The 22,486-nt window shown below is 41.6% G+C and overlaps 2 protein-coding genes across 2 annotated transcripts in view; one reads left to right on the top strand and one right to left on the bottom strand.

Annotated features, from left to right (window-relative positions):
* The window catches only part of LOC109417806 (dnaJ homolog subfamily C member 22), a 263,856-nt gene that overhangs the window by 115,461 nt on the left and 125,909 nt on the right, over positions 1–22,486 (bottom strand). The window lies entirely within an intron of this gene.
* LOC109426759 (uncharacterized) overlaps positions 1–22,486 on the top strand; it is a 202,979-nt gene that overhangs the window by 165,065 nt on the left and 15,428 nt on the right. Inside the window, exon 5 of the mRNA XM_062853543.1 lies at positions 2,719–2,848. Coding sequence (XP_062709527.1) covers positions 2,719–2,848 — 130 coding nt within the window. The remainder of the gene's footprint in view (positions 1–2,718; positions 2,849–22,486) is intronic.

Raw genomic sequence — 22,486 nt, 5'->3', positions numbered from 1 at the left:
AGAGATTAATCATGATACACTGAACAATTTCAGTGTGAAAATTGATGAAAGTAAAATATTTTTCTCGGGTGGACAATTCCCCCCTTAGAAGGACGAAATTCCCCCCTAGGGGGGAATTCCCCCCCGGTTGAAAACCACTAGTGACTAGAGGATTTTAACAGGAATCCCAGGAGAAAACCTTTTAAAATATCCTGGGATTTCAGAGGAATTCATAGAGAAAGTCCTGGAGGAATCCGTGGTAGAATCCCTGGAGGAATTCCTTTAGGAATTCCTCGAGGAGTCCCTGGAGGCATTCTTGGAGGGATTGCATGATAAATTCCTGGCGGAATTCCAGGAGGAATCCTTGATGGAATTCTTGAAGGATTCCCTGGAGGAATCTGTGACAGATGTACTGGAGAAACATCTGGAGGAATTCCAGGAGGCATTCCTGAAGGATTCCCTGTAGGAATCCTTAGATAAATTCCCAATAGAATTCTTGGAAGAAGCCTTGGAGAAATTCCTGCAGAAATACTTGAAGAAACTTCTGGCTTAATCTCAGAGGAATTCCTGGAGGATTTTCTCAGAGATCCTCGGAGGAAATTCTTGAATATCAGAGGAATTTCTGGAGGAAGTCCTGGAAGAATCCCTAGAAAAATCACTGGAGGAATCTCTGGTTGAATCCTTGGGGAAATCACTGGAGGAATTCGTTTCGGAATCTCTGGAGAAATTCCTTAAGGAATTCCTGGAGGAGTTCCTGAGAAATTTCAGAAGGATTTCTTGGAGGAATACCTAGAGAAACTCCTGGAGGAACTCCTGAAGAAAATCCTGGCATCACAGAGATTCCTGGACGATTTTCACTGAAATCCCAGCAGGAAACCCTTAGGATATACTGGAATTTCTGGAGGAAATCCTGGAGGAATACGATAAATTTTAGGAGAAATCCCTGGAAAATTTCTGGATGAATTCTTGGAAAAATACCTGGAGAAATATCTGGAGAAAATTCTGTAGAAGTCGCTGGAGGAATTTCTAAAGGAACCGCTGGTAGAATTGCTGAAGCAATCCCTTGAGGAATCCCTGGAGGAATCTGCAACGGAATCTGTGACGGATGCACTGGAGGAACATCTGGAGGAATTCCAGGAGGCATTCCTGAAGGATTCCTTATAAAAATTCGTGGTGGAAACCTTGGAGAAATTTCTAATAGAATTTTTGGAAGAAATCCTGGAGATTCTTGGAGGAGTTCCTGAAGAAATTTATGGCTTAATTTCAAAGGAATTCCTGGAGATTTTTCACTGAAACCCCGAAGGAAATTCTTGAATTTCAGAGGAATTCCTGGAGCAAGTCCTGGAAGAATCTCTGGAAAAATCCCTGGATGATTCCCTGAAGGAATCCATTGGGAAAGCCTTGAATCCTTGGAGGAATCACTAGAAGAATTCCTTAGAAAATTCAGAAGGAATTTTTGGAGGAATACCTAAAGAAATTCCTTCTTCTTTGCTTCAGAGAGATTCCTGGACGTTTGCACTGAAATTCCAGCACGAAACGCTGAAGGATATCCTGGAATTTCAGAGGAATTTCTGGAAGAAACCATGTAAGAATCCCTGGAGGAATACCTAGAAGAGTTCCTGTAGGGCTACTTAAGGTATTCTTGGAGGAATCCCTTGAAGAATTCCTGGAAGAATTTCTGGAGGAATCCCTGCAGGAATTCTATGAGGAATCTATGGAGAAACCACTTGAGGGATCTTAGAAGCATTCCTGGAGGAATTTCAGAGGAATCCCTGTAGGAAATCTTGAAGAAATGTTTAGAGGAATTCATAGAGGATTTCCTATAGGATTTTTTGTTAGGTTTTCCTAAAGGAATTCCTGAAGATATGCCTAGATAATTTCACTTTCAATATATGCGTTAGTTCATATCCAGAGCATCATGATAATTGTTATGGGAAAGCATGACGATTGAGCCATCGAACGGCAAGTTTTCATTGCATGCCAAAAATGTTCTCGAAACTGGTTCCACCGTGTAACATTCTGGTGGTTGCGGGTGAATCAGTTTTATCAATGGTTCTTTTCCTGATCTACAATGATGAAAAACCATAAAAAAAGAGCCGTCACATGCGTAGTATGGTCGTGTGATCAATTTTTCTTCCTCTTCTTGGTGTAACGCCCCAACTAGGACAAAGCCTGCTTCTCAGCTTCTATAAGCATTTCTACAGTTATTAACTGCGAGCTTCCTCTGCCAAAATGCCCAAATAAATAAGGGAAATTTCCATTACAAAAAATTCCTGGACTGATAGAGAATCGATCTCACCACCCTCAGTAAGGTCATGCTGAATACTCACAATTTTACTGTGGCCTTAGTTGTGGCTACAGGGGACGACGCACAGATCTTTGAAGATAAACCTACCGTCTCACGAAACTTCAGTCCACACAAATTGTTTACCACATGGAGAATCACGTGCTCATATGAAAATGTGATTGCTCTATCAGTACAAGCTGTCTGCTTCATTATAGTACCGTATTGCAGATTGATTACATATTCATCATTGTGACATTTATCGACACGACATGACATTTCGGTGTGGCACGAAACTGCTCACTTCATATACCATACATTAAACATCCTTGCCCGTAGTCCTTCTCTGTGTATCTCCCTCCTTTCAGCCAGCATAAAGTTCAAACATACCCATATTCCAATACAAAGTATCTGACGATTCTTTTCACCAATAAATTTCTTTCTCCCCTTTTCAGACGGCCATTTCGTACATCTGCTCGACGAATCTGACAAACTTTCTGGAACTGTTCCTGCAGCTGCCGGGTATCGACGTGAACAAACCGGACAACGAGGGCAACACACCGCTGCACTTTGCAGCCCAAGCTGGTGAGTGGCATTACACCGAGTCCGTTCCCCATTACTGGCATTTGAGCATTTTTACTGTTATTTCGTAGTTTCTAAAGAAAAATAAGAGATGATAGTTGCACCGAGCAACAGATGTGACAATGTGACTTTGCGTTCTATTGAACATTTTCTGGTTGGGGAAATTGGTCGTTTACTTTAGTAGAAAATTCTTCTGAGATTCCTAAGGATTCTGATATTTTTCCTTGGGGATATCACAATTCTTCTGAAATTCCAACACACAATTTGCATGGGATTCCTTCCAAAAGTTCTTCTCTCTTTTAAAATTTATTTCTCCTGGAAATCATTTTGGGATTTGGATTTCTATTGGATTTTCTTTTGGAATTTATGGACTTACTGAGCTGTAATCTGCGATTCCTCAAGTAGAGCCTTCGTGTGTTTTTCCTGTAGACCCCTCTAAGTTTCCAAAAGTAGCTTCTTGAGAAATACCAGGAGCCATTACCGAAGAAATCTCAATAGAATCTTCAGGAGAAATCCCCGGTGGAGCTTGTTGAGGGATCACAGAAGAAATTATTTGAAGAATCTGAGGAAGACCTTCAAAACAACTCTCAAAAGAAATTGATGACCTCTAATAGTCACAAAAGGATTTCCTGAAAAAATCGTAGAAATATCTTTAGGAGGAATTACAGAGGAAAGTTTTGTAAAATATCAGAAGAACTTTCTTGAAAAATCTCAGAATAAATATCTGGAGCTAGATCTGGAGAAATAACAGAAGCAATTCATTAAAATTATCCACCAAGAGCAACAGGAGCAACTCTATAAGGACTTCCAGAAGAAATCACTGCAAATCCTTTTGAGATTTTCTCAGAAATTCCTTCTGGAATACTTCCAAAAGTTTCTTCTGCGATTCCTCTATAAGACCCTTTTGAGATCCCTCGAATGCTTATCTCTGGGATTTCTAGATGTTCTTATGTTATTCCAAAAGAAGTTCCTTTCATTGTTTCAGAAATCTTTTCTGAAATTCCACCATATTCAGGAGAAGGAACTTGAGGAGAAATCTTAGAGAGGATTTCTTGAAAGATCCTAGATCTCCTTGAGGAAAATGAGAAACAAAATCTTGTTTTTTCCTGGAATCCCTGAAAAACTCCCAATGAAAACTCTAGAAGGAATGATAAGATAAACATGTGATATATTCCCGGCACGGTAAAGGCTGGGTATGCTGCGCAATTCAGATCCCATTGTGATCCACTAGCCTCTGCCCAGCAACTCCTATCCCTGCCTCCTCGCTGTACCGGCCGGAAACTATGAGCAACCTTAGCGAAGATCGGGTAACCAACCCCGGTGAGAACTTTGGTCGTAGGCTGACAGGGAAGGGGGGGTTTGCTTCGGCAAACCTGAGCGTCTGTTCTCCAGGAGGAGCGGCTCACAACAGCGTCTGATTCCCATGTTAGGGGCGGCTGATCTAAATCCGAGTGCCCGGGAAGGACTCTAAGCTCAACTGTGCACTATGGTCCTCCGGAAAGTAGGGGGTTAGTGTCAGGCCCTACGAGCCAGCCGTAAAAAACCCATTGTAACGGAAAATCAGCAACAGAATAATACGAACCGAGACCAACGGCAACGACCCCAGCGAACAGAAAGGACTTGCGATTGGAAACTCGGTACGTGTAACTGCCGATCGGGACCGCGGGTTCGGCATCGTAGCGCTGCAGGAGGTGTGTTGGACAGGATCCATAGTGCAAACGTTTAGAGGTAATCATACCATCTACCAGAGCTGCGGCAACACACGCGAGCTGGGAACAGCTTTCATCGTGATGGGTGATATGCAGAGGCGCGTGATCGGTTGGTGGCCGATCGACGAAAGAATGTGCAGGTTTAGGATCACGGGCCGATTCTTCAACTTCAGCATAATAAACGTGCACAGTCCACACTCCGGAAGCACTGGTGATGACAAGGACGCATTTCATGCACAGCTCGAACGCGAGTACGATCGCTGCCCAAGCCACGACGTCAAGATCATCATAGGAGATTTGAACGCTCAGGTAGGTCAGAAGGAGGAAACTCTCCGTCATCAACAATGTACGGTACCGGCGACCGCCACGGTACAACCTAGAGCGACTGAAACAACTGGATGTCGTCTCAGTATACGCGCAGAATCTCGAGGCCGCGTTGCAAGACGAGGGCGAGCTCGATGAGGTCCCTCTAGAGGACTGCTGGAGTACAGTGAAAGCAGCCATCAACGACGCAGCCGAGAGCACCATCGGGTACGTGGAACGGAATCGACGGAACGAATGGTTCGACGAAGAGTGCAGAACGGTTTTGGAGGAGAAGAACGCAGCGCTGGCGGTAATGCTGCAGCAAGGGACTCGACAGAACGTGGAACGTTGCAAACAGAAGCTGAAACAGCAGACCCGCCTCTTTCGGGAGAAAAAGCGCCGCCTGGAGGAAGCGGAGTGTAAAGAAATGGAACTGCTGTGCCGTTCCCAAGAAACACGGAAGTTCTATCAGAAGCTCAACGCATCCCGCAACGGCTTCGTGCCGCGAGCCGAAATATGCAGGGATAAAGACGGAGGCCTCTTGACGGACGGACGTGAGGTGATCGGAAGGTGGAAGCAGCACTTCAAGCAGCACCTGAACGGCGTGGAGAACGTAGGCACGGGAGCCTACGACAACGGAGGAAACGACGACGCCAGTGCAGCGGAGGACGGAAAAGAACTAACTCCCACGCTGAGGGAAGTTAAGGATGCCATTCGCTAGCTCAAAACCAACAAAGCAGCTGGTAAAGATGGTATCGCAGCTGAACTCATCAAGATGGGCCCAGAAAAGTTGGCCACCTGTCTGCATCGGCAGATAGTCAGGATCTGGGAAACCGAACAGCTACCGGAGGAGTAGAAGGAAGGGGTAATCTGCTCCAATCACAAGAAAGGCTACCATTTGGAATGTGAGAACTTCAGGGCGATCACTATTTTGAATGCTGCCCTCAAAGTGCGACGACATGGACATTATTGGAACGGTGGCAGAGCTGTACACCCGCCTGAAACGCGAAGCAGCAAAGGTCGGACTGGTGGTGAATGCCTCAAAAACAAAGTACATGCTGGTAGGTGGAACCGAACACGACCGGATCCGTCTGGGTAGTAGTATTACGATAGACGGGGATACTTTCGAGGTGGTGGAGGAGTTCGTCTACCTCGGACCCTTACTGACGGCTGACAACAACGTGAGCCGTGAAATTCGGAGGCGCATCATCAGCGGAAGTCGGGCCTACTACGGGCTCCAAAAGAAACTGCGGTCGAAAAAGATTCACCCACGCATCAAATGCACCATGTACAAAGCGCTAATAAGACCGGTGGTCCTCTACGGGCACGAGACATGGACCATGCTCGAGGAGGACCTGCAAGCACTCGGAGTTTTCGAGCGACGCGTGCTAAGGACGATCTTCAGCGGTGTGCAGGAGAACGGTGTGTGGCGGAGAAGGATGAACCACGAGCTCGCTGCACTTTACGGCGAACCCAGCATCCAGAAGGTGGCCAAAGCCGGAAATATGCGGTGGGCAGGGCATGTTGCAAGAATGCTGGTGTTTGCAACTGATCCAGTTGGCACAAGAAGGCGTGGAGCGCAGAGAGCACGATGGGCGGACCTGGCGAGCATTGGGCGCGACCGAGGATGGAGAACGGCAGCCACAAACCGAGTATTGTGGAGTACTATTGTTGATTATGTTTGTCTTAAATGTGATGTTGAACAAATAAATGTATATATGTATGTATGTAATATATGAATAGCTAACGGGTTATAGTGATAGGGTAGCGGGGCTGGAGAAGGGGCGCTCGTTGTGTTTACGAATACTAGTGGAGATCGAAGTAATAGGAACAGAAAATAGAGAGAGAAAGAGTAGCAAAGAGCCAACGTGGTGTGGTAGTGTGACGATAAGTCAACGCTTGCGTTTTAAGCAAATGGCAGTAGAGGTTAAGGGGAACACGTGAGAATTATAGGAGACAGTTTCGCTGGTGTTTTCAGAGAAGTGGATGCAGGAGTCTGCTGCTGCTATATCCGAGTGCTTGTTTTCGGTTCGTTGGGTATTAGCGCATTTGTATTTGTATTTTTTGGTTTATCCTTCGTTGGACGACCGGAGACTCAGCGAGTGGTGTGAGCGAGTGAACATTTAACATGGTTTGGAGGGCATTCCATACCTTTTGCATACTGACACCGAAGGCAAACACAGAAGATCAGCTGAACAGGATTACCCGGTGAGTTCGTTCCTTATTAATCCCTTTTAAAATTGAACATGATATATACATGGGTATTTGGGAGGGGTAGCCTAAGGAAGCTAAATGAACTGGTTTCCGGACAAATGTTCGTGGGGTGGCCAGACTTTGTCACGAGATAACAATAATCATGTTGTTTTCCGAAGGTCTCCAGTGAGTTTAGCTTACCCTGCTACAACAAGCCATCAGGTAGATCATTCCGTTCCGGTTTGACTCTGCAGCCATAGGTAATCCTTGCGCTGATGGTGGGTACACAATCATCATCATCATCATCATCATCATATGTATGTATGTAATATATTCCCAGTAATTTGTAATTTTATTTGAAATATAATCATCTTTCAATTTAACCTTCCAGGACGCGCGCCATCAAGCAGCTGAAACTGCACCGTGCTCGCGCTGTGTACGACGAGCGAGGTTTTTTTGGTAGTGTTGTACTTTTTTACAACAGCGCGCGCGCTGAAGGGTTAAGGGAAAAACAGCGGTTTTAAAGTTGGCACATTTTAGTGGAGCGGACCTGGTGTGGTGGTTAGAACACTTGACTATCACGCCGAGGACCTGGGATCGAATCCCACTCCCGACATAGAGTAATGCGGGGCAAAAGTTCGCACGGGGCAAAAGTTCGCAGTGGGTCTTTTTCTGAGCACGAGTTAAGAACCCAAATAAATCTGTATGGGTTCGACATATAATCAGGTCAGCTACTCGTCAATAAAATTTGGAACGATTACGTTATGGTTTGGCAGAGTTATGCGAAAAAATGTGTTTCTAGGGGTTTTGATAGAATTTTTGGGTATTTTGAAATAAGAATTTGTAGTAACAGGAAGAAGAAGTATCTCATAACCTCTTTATGTCGGAGAATCGTTATTCCATAGTAGTTCGCGAGGTGCACTCGAATAAACAATAAACTACTAGTGCTTCTTGCAGAAAGGGACATTGTTAAAACCTCGACAGTGGGGCAAAAGTTCGCAGTAGGTGTGGGGCAAAAGTTCGCACTAGATTTCATAGTCTAGTACATCAATATAATTACAGAATCTTTGAAGCAATGATAATTTCATATAGAAACTACTATATATGCATAATATGAGTAGTATGCACCCTGAAATCGTTGCGACAGAGGGTCTAAATTTCGTTTTGTAAGAAGATTGATTGTAAAGCAAACATTATGTTCACGTATTTAAATCAATAAATGAAAAATGGCTAAAAAACATTCTAAAACATTTGCTTTGTCATCCTCGTCATCTGTTTTCGTATGTTTCTGAAGGTCTTATGTTCATCTACTTTACCGGGATCTTTCATAGCTTAGTTTGTAAATTCACAGTTATAATCCATCACCATACTGACGGGGATAAGATTCGATAACAGTCTCGTTCAACAGTTTTGCTGCATATTTGATTTTTTTTTTTTCATGCATTTTGTGCAACACGTATCTCTATGATTACCCCACAATGTATTTTGACAACTTCAGTAACGCTGTAAAGGAAGCTCTTAGTTAATAGTTGTGGAAGTCTTCATAAAACACACTCTATACAAAAGCTGAACACCAGGTCGCATTCCAGTTGGGTCGTAATTCTAAAAACAGAAGAAAACAGATTTCATGACTAGAGTGAAAAGATTAACATGAATTAACATGAAATAAATGAACATCACTCCAATAAACTACCCTGTACAAGGTGCGAACTTTTGCCCCGCATAATGCGAACTTTTGCCCCCACTATGGGGCAAAAGTTCGCATTGGAGTACTTGTTTTAAAAATTGTATTACTAAAACTACAAAAGGAACGCGAAAAAATCTAGTACTACGTTTTGAAGGCAACATGATAGGGACCCGTTTAACGAAGAAAAACGATATTATTTTCTTTTCGTTCAATAGTTATTTTGTGAAGTCTGTTAGGTGCGAACTTTTGCCCCGCATTACTCTACTCACAATATGTGGGTTCTTCCTTCGAAAGGGAAGTAAAACGTGGGTCCCGAGATGAACTAACCTAAGGTTAAAAATCTCGTTAATACAGACAAAAAAAAAGTTGGCACATTTGAGGAACTAATAAGACAGTACAATAAAGAAATTCATGAGGGATTTCATAAGTGCTTCTTGAAGAGTTTCAGAAGAAATACCTTGAGAAATACCACAAGCAGTGTCTGAAAAGCAAATCCAAGCAGAACTAGTGAAGGAATTCCAGAAGGATCTCCATGAGAAACCCCCGAAAGAATTTCTTGAAGAATAAGAAACTCTTTGAAAAATTTGAGAACAAACTTCTGTAGGAAAATTTAAAAAAAAATATCTGGAAGAATTCCAGAGAAGTAACTACTAGAAGATTTTTATAAGCATAATTGAAAAAAGCAAACACACAAAATTTAAAATGCAATACATGATGTAAGTCACGTGACTGCATATTTGTTCATACATTCGATGACCTATTGTAGCTAGATAGCTAATCCCACCTTCAAAAAGTACTCCTCATTCGTCAACATGACGCGACCATTCGAACCTAGTCGTGTTGTCGTCGTCGCTGATTAGGTATGAACCCTGAATAATTAATGCTCCAATAGTGATGGATCGCTGCTGCCTGGCTGCTACCTACGAATTGGAGCGAGAGAATCGTCCCGGATTTTTGCAATAACACCATGCAAATTCCACACCCCGTCCGTTTCTTAGCTTCCTGCTTTCGATGCGATGGATGGGAAATGTCGCATAGACATGCCAATTATTATTACCCGCCTGTCGAGTCGATGGATGCGGTGCAGTGATTGTCTGTCGACAAAAAGTTTCAGTTTCGCGCTTCACCAATCGGATCCCACCGCGCGGAGATCGAGTGCACGTTTCGGGCGACCAAGGACTAATTGGTGGAAGTTCTTGGAATGTACGCTACAATAATGCTCTGAGGCTGAACTGAGCGTCGGTCGGTCGAATGGCATTGGATTTGTTTACGGCTGGGGAATATTTTGAATATGTTTAATCAAATGCAATCAATATGGGTACCGCTAATCCGTGATGGCAGGAGGAAGCACCGGAACCGAACGATGTCAGTGGTGCAGAATTTTGATGAGCAGTTTTATGTGTTGACGGGCATTGTTTGTGGTGCCGATTGGGGGAAAAGCTGTTTTGAATAATAATGGCCAATCAGCAGTGGAATTGCAAAAAAATATGTAGCATATTTATTTTTAGTTTTGTTGACCCTTGATTTAATCAGTTTGCAATCCACGATCAGCGATAATTGTGATCAACGTCACCTGCAATTCCAAGGGCCATACTTGAAGTAACATTTTCAGAACTGATATGAAAGTTTTTTAGCGTTAGCGTTCTAGGCCCATTTCTCCGCTAATTTGCATCCGATTTCAAAAACCTTGGTACCATTCGAAGGATAATAAATCAAAATAACTTTGAACAAGAATTAGATGAAATTTTTACAAAAATATTTGTATGTAAACTTTTTTTTCTTTATTGGAATTTCAACTGAAAAAGTTCTTAAACTGTGCTCAGCTGATTAAAGAGTGATAATACTAAGCGCTGAGTGTTTGTGTACTTATAATAATGTACCGTAAAACGGGTATCTTTGATAATGCGGGTAACTTTGATAGTGCGGCTGGCATTGTGTAATTTATCTTATAACTATGATTCCTTCAACCAGTTAAGAAAATGGTAAACGTAAATCAATTCTATACATATGAAAGTTTATCTTAGACGTATTTTCATTAAAATCTAGTTTATATACAACTTTTTGGACAAAAAATAAAAATTGTTGATATTTTTGTCATTTATCAACCCCTTCAAACAATCTGCTACACGACTTCGTCAAAACTATTTTTTTTTTCAATGAATGGACTATTATTCTCGATAGATTCATCATAGAAGAATCTTTATCTGGCCTTGAATCTCTTAACGAAGTGTGTTTTTAAGAAATGGAAGCAATATTGTAAATTGGGATATTATTCTCCATTACATTGATAAACGCCTAAAAGTATGCAATGCCTTTGTAATTTCATGTAGATAAATATGTGTTGTTCAAAATTTGTTAATAAAACATTAAAACACTACCCAAAAAAAGAAAAATAACCATGAATAGCATGTAATCATATGTTGATGTACCGTTAAGCATTTAATATTACAAAGATAATGATTGAGCTAAATTTATTGTATTTTGCACTCAATACTCCACAAACTCATTTTTATATGCAGAATTTAGTAAAAAATCATTTTTTACATAAAAATTCTATCTAATATATTCCACAAGCCTTCTCTCATCATGTTCATGCTCCTAAGATTTCAATCTGTGATTATTTTTTGAGATTTGATGTGATTTTAGGGCATTATCAAAGTTACCCCAAAATGAAAATCTGATTTTCGGTTATATGAAGAACTAAAAGTTATCCAAAATATTTCAGATTATCGAATCTTTTAATTGCAATTGATAACTGATACCCCAGTACTTGTTTTAAAAATATAAAACTCGGGAAAATACTGTTACATGTAAAAATATTGAGAAAATTCGCTAAAAAACTATCAAAGTTACCCCATTTTACGGTACTTAATACTAATGCCTAACTTAAGCCCAATTTTGCCAACCACTGCTACCTGCTACCTAAACAATCACATCTTAACAATGGCGACATATGATGGACATCGTTTAAGTCACGTGGAGCCTCGTAGCTGTGCGGTTAGTGTCACCAAGCTTCTAATCGCACCATGTTAGGGGTGAGGGTTCGATTCCCGCTCCGGGCGATGAAACTTTTCGTGAGAATAGTTTCTTCTCCGTATCCACTGGTGCATGCTCCGTGTGTCCATTGTCTAGTGTTAAGTTTCATATTCAGTCTGTGCAGCCTCTGGCTGAAGACGGTGTCCGTGTCTTTCTTAAAGTGCAGCAAATTGGTACCATTTCCCCACCTCGCAGCTGCTTTCAGGAGTACCAACAACCTTAGGAGCCCTTGTAAGTGGGATAAAGATTCCGGTTGGAATCCCGCGCCTACACGCGTCATTTTTGATTTTCCTAAGGCGGCCACATTGAGACTAAGTTTTAGCGCTTAAAAGTATGTTCAGCACCAAACCAATGCTAATCGTACCATCTATGTACAGTACGGGTTCACAGTTGAGAAAGGTACAGAACACACTGAGTAGTTTAAACTGGTTGATCGAACAAGTATGATCGTAGTTTCGATTTGAAGATATTGAAGGAGCGTTCTTCTCTAACCCTCAACAGGATACCTAAAATAAAGGTCCGTTTTGGGACCCTGGGGTCCATTGGACCCCAATACATATTCTCCCGTATCTCGTGATCCTTACTTTTTAAAAGGGCGATGTTTTCAGCAAAGATGTTGGGTAAGTCGATGCCTATTTAGTGATGAAAAATTTAGTTCGGGAAATTTCCGCTAGACGGCGCTAGAGAGCATTCAATACAGTGAAACGTATCTAAGCAAGTGAAGAAGGCATACATAACGATAGAATAAATCGCACTTCTGTAGGTGGGTTAACATACATATATGTCCGGCAGCTTAAAAAGGTTCATTCAAATATTACGTAACGCTATGGGGGAGCAAGGGGGTCTAGCGCTGTGTTACGCTTTTTTACATAATTTCATAATTTTCTACCCAAAACTTGATGCGTTGGGTAAGGAGAAGTTCTAAAGCTTGCACATTTGGCGTTATGTATTATTTGAATGAACCCAAAAGAGACATGACAGATAAACAGAAGTCTTTTCAATATGTATTCTTTGCATCTGCATTTGCGCAACCTGGTGAGTCAATTCTGAAGTAAATTATCCAACAAATAAGAAGTACAGTATTGTTCCGATTTTATCACGCGCTTTTTCAAAAATGATTTTAAATATTCTACCAAATCTATATGCATTTTCAATATTTTTATCGTTGCAGAACACGTCTTCAACATTCATCTTGAAGAAGAGGGGAAACACTTGCTCTCAAATGTAACATTAAATTAATGAAAAATGAAGGACTGACGCGCGGAGGGCGTGATAAAATCGGAACATTTCTGTATTGGTATTGTTATCAGTGTTCACCTCAAAAAAAGTTTCCTTTTTCGAGGAAGTTTGTCTCTCGGGGTATCTAAAATGCTGGGCAACATTTAAAAAAAATATATGCCCAAATAGTTCTTGAAGTATTAAACACTTTTGCCGAAGGCACAAACATTCTATACATTCAGAATATGAAGATATTAAAGCTAAATATAACTTTCACTCCGTAATTTGAATGCACACTAGCGCCATCTACTGAGCTAATTTCAACTCAAATTATTTATCGTAAGATTGCCCTTGATCTATTGAACAATTTTGTCGAAGACAACATTATTCTAGAACGTCACGATCAAAAGATATAATCATTCGTGCAGTGGGGTCCAATGGACCCCAGGGGTACAAAATCGCCCGGTTCAACTTTGACATTGAAAATAATCCATAGTACGCCATGAAACTATTAGTATTTTTGCACAAATAACTCAACGCGGTGTAGTTTAAAGGTACTGTAAAAATGGGACTGGTATGTCAATCCAAACTTTTTTGCGACCAAGTCAAAGTGACACTGGGGTCCAATGGACCCCAGGTATCCATTACAGGGCTAATATTATGAGGTAGTGAATTGTATACATTTATTCCTTTCGCTATAATACTATCCCTAGCAGTGCTAGTTCTTGTAAAAAGAACATGTAAAAGTGAACGCTGACAAGTGTTATGATTATGCATATCTGAAACTACTATTAGCGCAAAGTTGCATTTAACCCTTTTATGTACAACTTCATAGAAAAACACACAAATTTCATATTTATGAATATTTGAAGTTGGTAAAACTCTATTGGAGTATAATTGATTTGTGGGAAATAATCGGGGTAACTTTTTTATTGTTTTAATGATAGAGTTTTGAATACGAGCTAGAGAATGTATTAACCCAAAGCTGTCAAATTTTCTAAAAAATGAATATAAACTTACGGCAGTGTCGCTTGAAATTGGGTCGACCAAATTTTAAGAAGAGAGCGGCAATATAACCTATTTTCTATTAGTTGTCAACTGCTTTTTGCCGAACTTGACTAAAAAATCTAGGAAAAGAGTTATTAAGCAAATTAACTCTGGATGTTATCGACCAAAAGTTTGGCGTCACCCCTCAATATGATGTATCCAAAAGTTTGGGGTCACTATCGTAAAACATGGAAAAGTGATTTAGTGATATCTTCGTCTTCTATAGTTCAATTTTGATTCTTTTTGGCTCATTTTAAAGATAATTAACCAAATTAACGTTTGATGTCATTAATTTAAGGTATTCAACGATTTTTATACACAAAAAGGTTATGTAAGATTGAGTGTAATCAGTTTCGTACCTTTTAATTCCGCCCTAGTTGCTTATCCTTTGACAGATACGCGTATTTCGACTACCACTTGTAATCTTCTTCGGTGTCAGTTATCCACGGAAGAAGTCATCGCATTCACCCCGCTTATATACTGAAATCTAATTTTGAACAGAAGTTATATTTCCGAAATTTATCTAGGATCATCGGCAGGTTAAACATTTGATCCGTCGTTGATAGACCCTCACCAGCCTGGTATTCGCCGTCGAAGCACTCCTCAAGAGGCCTCAGTCTGTCGAACAGGACACGTGACAGCATCTTATATGCTGAATTTAAACAGGTAATCCCTCTGTTATTGGCACACTCTAGTATGTGCCCTTTCTTGAAGATTGGGCATATTAGATCATCCAACCAGCTAGTAGGCAATTTTTTGACCTTCTAAATCTTTATAATAATCTAGAGGACTGATCGATACAACTGCTCACTTCCGTGCTTAAGAAGTTCGACCGGGATCTCGTCCTTCCCAGCAGCCTTGCTGTTTGTCAGTTCCTTAACCCTAGTCATGCATTATTGGGGTCATTAGCACCCCAAAACGTGCACTACGCCAGCGAGGTGCGCATCAGCTAATGCACGAGGTTGAATGCCTTCTTCCAGTGTTGGTGGTTCCACTGTTTGACCGTCATCCATTATGGTAGGGGTTTTCAGACCTTTTGGCTTGCAGTGCACTTTTTGAAAACAAATCGCATCGCGGTGCATATGTTCATTAGGCGCCGTCCACAAATTACGTAACGCTCTAAGGGGAGGGGGGGAGTATGACCAAGCGTTACGGTCCATACAAAAATTTAAGGATTTTCATACAAAAAAGCGTTACGGAGGAGGGAGGGGGGGTCCAAAAATAACGATTTTAGCGTTACGTAATAAATGGACGCTGCCTTATTGTAATGTCAAATCTGTTGTAATTGCGACACCTAGATGCATACACCCGTCGATAACATTTTCTTGCATTTTTCTACTACTTATCAGAGTATAGTGAAGTGACACAGTTAAAGGGTGAGTCGATAATTATTGTGCCACTTTCAAACTAACGTAACTTTTTTCCTACTTCGAAAAAATCAACCAAATTTTGCACAGTTTCACCTTATAGTCTATTGTTCACATCTATGTAATGATGCAGTTGTCAGTGAGATTCCGGTCAATATAGAATGAATTTAGCTAACAGTTCACAAAAAGTTGTTATACAATGACATGGTAAAATCCAAAATTATGGTATCGCGCCTAAGAAAAAAAATAATGCTCATACATTATCGGATCATCTTAAAGATCGTCAATAGGCTTTCTCCCAGGCACTCTTGTCAATTTGAAAGAAAATTCCTTTAGAAATCTGGTCATCTGAATTCTAGATCAGTGATAGATTTCTTCTTTACCATTAAGCCAAGCCTCAGAAATATTAGTAAGATTTCCTCTGAGATTATTTCACGAATTCATTGAATACAATATGATACTTATGAGAAGAGTTTTGGTAGACTTGTTCCATGACTCTTCACGAATATCTGAGAGGGTTTGGGGATGAACACGCCAGCGGGAATAATGGAAATTTACTCTCATTCCTTTTGAACAACTGAGAATATTTTAGCCTTGGACCCCTTTCTTATTTTAATTATTTCGAATCAGTTTTCATTAAACAGGTAATGCATTTGAATATGAAAGACTTTTCTGAAGTGCCATGGTTCACTTGTCACACGCTCAAACCGCTCAGCACTAAAGTGCATAATTTCCAGACTACACCAAAAATGTGTAACCCTTACACATTCACAAAATCAGCTCCTGCGTCCACAAAATCGTGAAATTCGCAAAAAAAAATTGTACGGCAATCTAGCTAGGTTTACTAGTGGCCTTGGCAAACAAAAAATATCGACATTTGGAATCTAGAAGAGTGTAAGAGCTGTTTTTGTGAATGTGTAAGGGTTACACATTTTTGGTGTAGTCTGAAAATTATGCACTTATGAGTAGGGCTTACACATTTTAGGTGCTGAGCGGTTTTAGCGTGCATGGCTTCGCGGTGCACCAAGTGCACCCCGATGCACGATCACCCCTGGATTATGGTAATCCTGTTCCTGGGTACCCCTTCACTGCTACCATTCAACAAAACTTCAAAGTGCACCTTCCTCCTGGCTGCCACCATTGTTTTTTTTTTTTACTTATTCGTTTATTTGGAAGGCTCGGGTGCCACAAGATCATAACGGAGCCGAAATCATAATAACAAACATTCTTACATAAAAAAAAGTTCAAATAACAATAAATAAGGAAAAAAAATCAATCGTAATAAAAATCAAATTGTTCCATCGGAGTGTTGGTAGCCTTGGCAATCCGCTGCTTGTCTTCCTCAATCCGCGATAGTCATTTATTTTCGTCGGTAATCCAATCTAAACTGGCAATTCTCTTTGAGATTCTTCTGGGTGCCACATCCGGGACGGTAGCCAAGCTGTTGTCATCACTTTCATTGGAGGACGTGTTACTTTTGTTCTGCCTTTTGTGTACAAGTTGTGTCTGTGCAGATTCAGACTGACTATCTGTATCCAACGAATGTTGTTGTTTTGTTTCAGTCTTCTTTATCTTTTGATGTCGTTTCGCACTTGTTTCGTCTTCTGCTACAATAGGGGCGCCACCATCTGTCTGTTCATCAGATGTTTCGATTTCCACGGCTGCTGTCGACTGCTTTTGTTGTTTGTCACTCGTCCGTTCTCGCAAAACTAGGCAATCTTTTTTAAAATGCAACTCTGATTTGCAGCTGAAGCACTTCGGTTTGATTCCGTCGAAATACACTCTTCCCTTCCTGTTTCGGAAGTAGAGGATATCCGGAATTTCTCTCTCAATTTCCATATAGACACCCCGGACTCCGGTAAACAGATCCAGTAGGATATCTGCCGCGAATCGCTGGCGTACTGTACGTTTGACCTTTCCATACTTCTGCATCACTTTGACCAGATCAGCATCCGATAATTCGTGTGGTAGATCGAACACGTGTACATATCGACACCGACATACGAACTACCACTTTGTTTCCATTGGCGTAATGGAACGGTAACGATTGGCTGTTGTTTTCGAACACAAATCTCAATGCTTCTTCGGAATTGAAGCGGATGAAAACCGGCCGTTTCCATTAGCGACAGGTCCCCTTGGAGTGCTTTCACAAAGCCGGCCATATCTGCTACGGTCGGTTGCGCGGCATCTTCAGGGAAAAGGAAAGCTAGCGTGTTTTTTATTTCAATTTCCCTCGACATTTTGATCGGTATGCACTGTATAGAATGAAAGAGAAAGAAGCTAGCAATTGCACGAAACGCCATTGTTTTGTCTGTCAGAAAATTTCCTTCCCGGTCATTGCACATGGCGGGTATTGGCGCAGTCTTGTGCCGCGCACAATTGGTAGTTGCATAAAATCTCCGCATTTCATTTCTGTTCATATTTTCCTGCGCTTCAGCAATCGCACTTTCTCCGTGTTGCTTCGTTTTTTACTGTGATGGATTCGTATTTCTGCTGTACTAGTCACCTTGTACCGCTCGCTGTTGAGCCGGGTACCGGCCAATAGCATTCGAATTCTGGCAACTATCTTTTCGTTCGTCACGCATTAACACTCTTCGTGGAACCAACCATTACGCTGGCGTCGTTGAGCGGTACCTACCATCTCTTGCGCTGTTGTTGTCACTACTTCATGGGGGTTTCCATAAACTGTTGACATCTTCAGGTGTGCTTTCGGATATTCTTACGTGAGAAGTATTTAGGTACTGCTGATTGCCCTGCTCTAGTAGCAGCGAATGTCACAAGGCGCAGACCATTATCGTTGGTAACGGAATGAAGGCTTTCCGTTCCAAGGACAGGTCGAAAAAACTTTCTCTGCCGATATGCACATTTGCATCTCTGATGACTATTTTGACATCTTGTTTTGGGCACTCACCGTAGGCCTTATTGAGGCTCTCATAGAACTTATCCTTCAGTTCTGTCGCTGCTGTTGTTCGATGCAGACGGATTGTGCTCTTTACTCAGGTAGTTTTTTTTTTGCCTCCGGCTTGCGCTGCTAGGCATTGAATATCGCGTATCGCTTTGCTTTGTGTGTCGGTCGATCATACCGTCGTTCGTTGGTGGTGTCGTAGAAAAGCACCAAAAATGATTGAAATGAACGAAACGTTCGTTAATACGGTGCAGTTTCGCTTCTGACACTGACTTGCGGCAGATGGAAACTGCATATAAAACGGCACACGATCGTTCTTTGTTCGTGAAGTACGTGTCGCGGGATGCCATGGACGAATCATTGCGGAAGAACACGGAGGCTAGAAGATTCGCCTATTCAAACGGGCAATCAATAGAAGTCCGGATGACTATTGCAGGCGTCAATATGCGATACATTCGTGTGTTTGATTTGCCGCCGGAGATAACGGATAAGAGCTTGTCTTCGGAACTGGAAAAATTTGGGAAAATGCAACGCGTGGTTCGAGAGAAGTTCCCCGCGGGGCTCGGCCTCGATCATTTGCACAACGGAGTTCGTGGTGTCTTCATGGAGGTTGCAACAAAAATCCCGTCATGGATCGACGTTTGTAACCGAAAAGGGAGGCTTTACTATGAAGGCCTGAAGGAGACGTGCTTCTTATGTCAAGCGGAAGGGCATCGGAGGGACTCTTGTCCTCAACGACAAGTTCGGGAAAACACGCAGAAACTTACGTACGCTGGGATAGTGTCTGGAGAGGTCATTGTACCAGTGGATATGGATTCGCAAGACACTGTGCAGGACGATATAATAGAAGTTCTGGAGGAAGAAATCATCGTCCAAAACGCGGACATTTTGGATGTGGATCAGGTGCAACCGAATGGAAGCAATAACATGCCTACAGCTAGGAATGAGATGAATCGGAAAGAAGACACATCTAAAGAGGAGGTCAACAAAAGTCAGGATACATCGGCAAACGCTAGGGTGGCTCAGCGACGGGCTCAATTCGCAGCTTCTGGTGGTGATTCAAGCTCTGGTTCCGTGCCGCGACCGAGAAAGAAGTGCACCCGAATGCAATTTTATTAATATGTATGTAATCTTTTGAATATTTTTTGTAACTATTCGACAAGATGTCGGCTCTGTTATGTTTTTAGGTAAACGATCGAGCCATAAATAAACTATTTGAAAAAAAAAGAACTTATCCTTCATGTCATTGGGGTTGTCATTAGTCGACACATAGATGCTGATTAGGCTGCAGTTGGAGAATTTGCCCCTCATCCTCAACACACAGATTCGGTCGCTATGAAGTCAATTCTACGTTCTGCCTTATCGCCGCCGCTGTTGTAGATGTGGTACTTGCATGAAGTGTTGGCGATACGATCCATCGCTCGGAATTCGCGTTCTCCGGTTTTGGGCCAGCGCATCTCCTGGATAGCGGCCTTCTGCAGTTCACGAGCCAGTAGCCCAACACGTGCAGGTCCATTCAAAGTTCTCACGTTCCAAGATCCGACTTTCTTATCGTTGTCCTTAATTCGTTGCCGGGTCTGTTGCCGTTGAATTAATCCGTTTACTCTACTATTGCTTTTCTTGGTGTTTGAAGGTTTTCGGCAGGCTACCTTACTGGGTCGCGCTATCTACATTGCGTTGAAAGGGCTGCCTCCTTACGTATAGCTGACGTGATACAGCATTTCATAGTCAGTCGCTGGATGTCAGAACAGACGCTGTTTGGTCCGCACCTCCTTGGTGCACAGACGCTTGGAACGTACCTCCTCAATCTAGCTGAAGTCAGAAGAACAACAGTGCCCAGGCTGCACTACCAGATAAACACACAACTCTTACCTGGTGGCTTGACCCGTGAAAGCATGAGGTAGAAACATTTGAGGATCAGAGCTATTTTGGACGCTCTCCTTCTCGACTCATCGTACTGCAGCCCAAATAAGATGCTGCAAATTCCATGTGGACACGGATGAATCTAGAAGTTAAAATTTATCTAGAAACTCCTTATAAGGATTTTCCCCGAAATTCCGTCAAGGTTCGTTTCTGGAACTATTCTAGAAATACCTATTGGAATGTCTCCCAGAATTTCTCACAAACATTCTTCGATATTTTTTCTAGTTTTTTTTACTATTCCTATTTAAATTCATCTCGAAGATTCTTCTCAATTCCTACCAACATTTATCCCAGATTCGAATTCTTTCTGGGATTCTTCTTTATGAATCTTACTGAAGTTTTTTCACGGGGATCCTACAAAACTTTATTCCAGAGATTTTCCCGGTATTGCTCCCAGATCCCCACAAGAGTTTCTCTAAGGATATATTGCATATGTTGTCGCGAAGTTTCTCTAAGAGTTTCGGGATTCCTGTTCAAGATTATCCATGGTTCTTCCGGTGTACTTCTTGGGACTTCTCCAGGAGATCTTCCCGTGATTTCTCCCAGAGTTGCTGCAGAAGCTTTTTCTGGGATTTCTCCTAGAGCTCCTCCAAGGATTTCTTATGAAATTTTACCTAATATTCTGCAGGAGTTCCTCCCGAGATTTCTTCCGAAGTTTATCCTGCAATTTCGCCAAGAAATTTCCGTGAGCTGGAATTTCTTCCTGGATTTCTACAGATGTTTCAATTGGGATATTTCCCAAAGGTTCTTGAGGAATTGGAGTGTCACTAAAGATTTCTCTCGGAGTTTCTCCCGGGATTTTTCAGAAAATTCCTTCCATTGTGGGTCCTAGGCTTCTTTCTGAATTTACCTTGAACTATCTCCTAAATTTCTTTCGGAGTGTCTTCTGGGATTTCCACAGGAGCTATTGCTGACATTTTTGCAGTGATCCACCTTAGATGATTTTTTTTACAGATTTTTACGAGAGTATTCCCAGAGCACTTTCCGAAATCCCTACCAGTGATGGAAAACAGTGAGGAATGCAGCTGAGTAGACACAAACGCAAAGCTATCCTACTCGTGAATAACAGAAGCCAGAATATATTCGCACTTCCTTTACTCGCGAGCTAACGAAGCTGGTCGCACTCGTGATTGATTCGCGAAGCAGCTCTGAACATTTTTCAATTTTGTGAAAAAAAACGAATTTACACGGCCGACAGATTAAATTTTCAGGAACAATAAAGCACAAAACACTACTATCTGATGGATAATTACTTGTTTTGCTATTAAAATCGCACTAAAATGCAATTCCCGCATCTCTACTTGTTCTTCGCTAATAAAAATTCATGAGTGTTTTTGTTTTTGTTTTGCTTCATACTCGTGAAGCAAGCGGGTGCGAATAAACTCACACACGGCTTACTCTCGGCACCGTGAGTAAATCGTTTGTTGCTTTTACACTCGCGAGTTGATTCACGATGAGAGTGTTTCCATCTCTGATCCCTACCAGAAATTGTCCCGAGGTTCTGAATGCTCCTTTTGGGATTTTTTTTCCAACAGTTGCTCCCAGAATTCTTGCAGAGATTTTCAGGAGGTTTTTTTTCCGGAATGTCTTCTGGGTAATTTACGAAATACTTTGTTAAAAATTCCCGCAAGACTTATAGGAAAAATCTCGAGAAATGCTTCAGAAGAAATCCTGAGAACATCTCGGAAGACAGCTCTCCCGGAAAACACTACAAATAGAATTCTAAAGTAACTTTGGATACACTTGGAAAAGATCTCCGAGAGGAATCCAGCGATAAACTCTGCAAGCATATCGGGAAAACTTCTAGAGGAAACCCTCGGGAGGCACTCCAGTAGAGACTCCATGAAAAACTCCTGTAGAAATCCTGGGAGGAACTCTAGTAGAGATTACAGGAACAAGTCTTAGAAATCCCGAAAAACACCAACAAAATCTAGAAAGGAACTATTTATGGGAGCAAATACGTAAAATACCTCTGGATAGAAAACTGACCCAGAAAAAGCCTTAGTAAACCTCAAGCAAAAAAACACATTGGATAAATTCAAGGAAGAACTCGCGGCAAGAGTTTCTGTGAGAAACTGCGAAAGAATTTAAAGGAGGAATTATCGTAGAAATACAAAGAAGGGATGTCAAGGAAGAATCATGGATAGCATTACGAAATCTCAACATTACTACACCATCAGCAAAGAGAACAAACATCCAAGTTCAGTTTCAAAACTGTGCAAGAAGTTTGTTCATCATATCGTCTATCATATG

The sequence above is a fragment of the Aedes albopictus genome, chromosome 2 (genome assembly GCF_035046485.1).
Source record: "Aedes albopictus strain Foshan chromosome 2, AalbF5, whole genome shotgun sequence".
Lineage (NCBI taxonomy): Eukaryota > Metazoa > Arthropoda > Insecta > Diptera > Culicidae > Aedes > Aedes albopictus.
The sequence above is the reverse complement of the archived record's forward strand: the minus strand, read 5'-3'. Positions and strand labels throughout refer to the sequence as shown.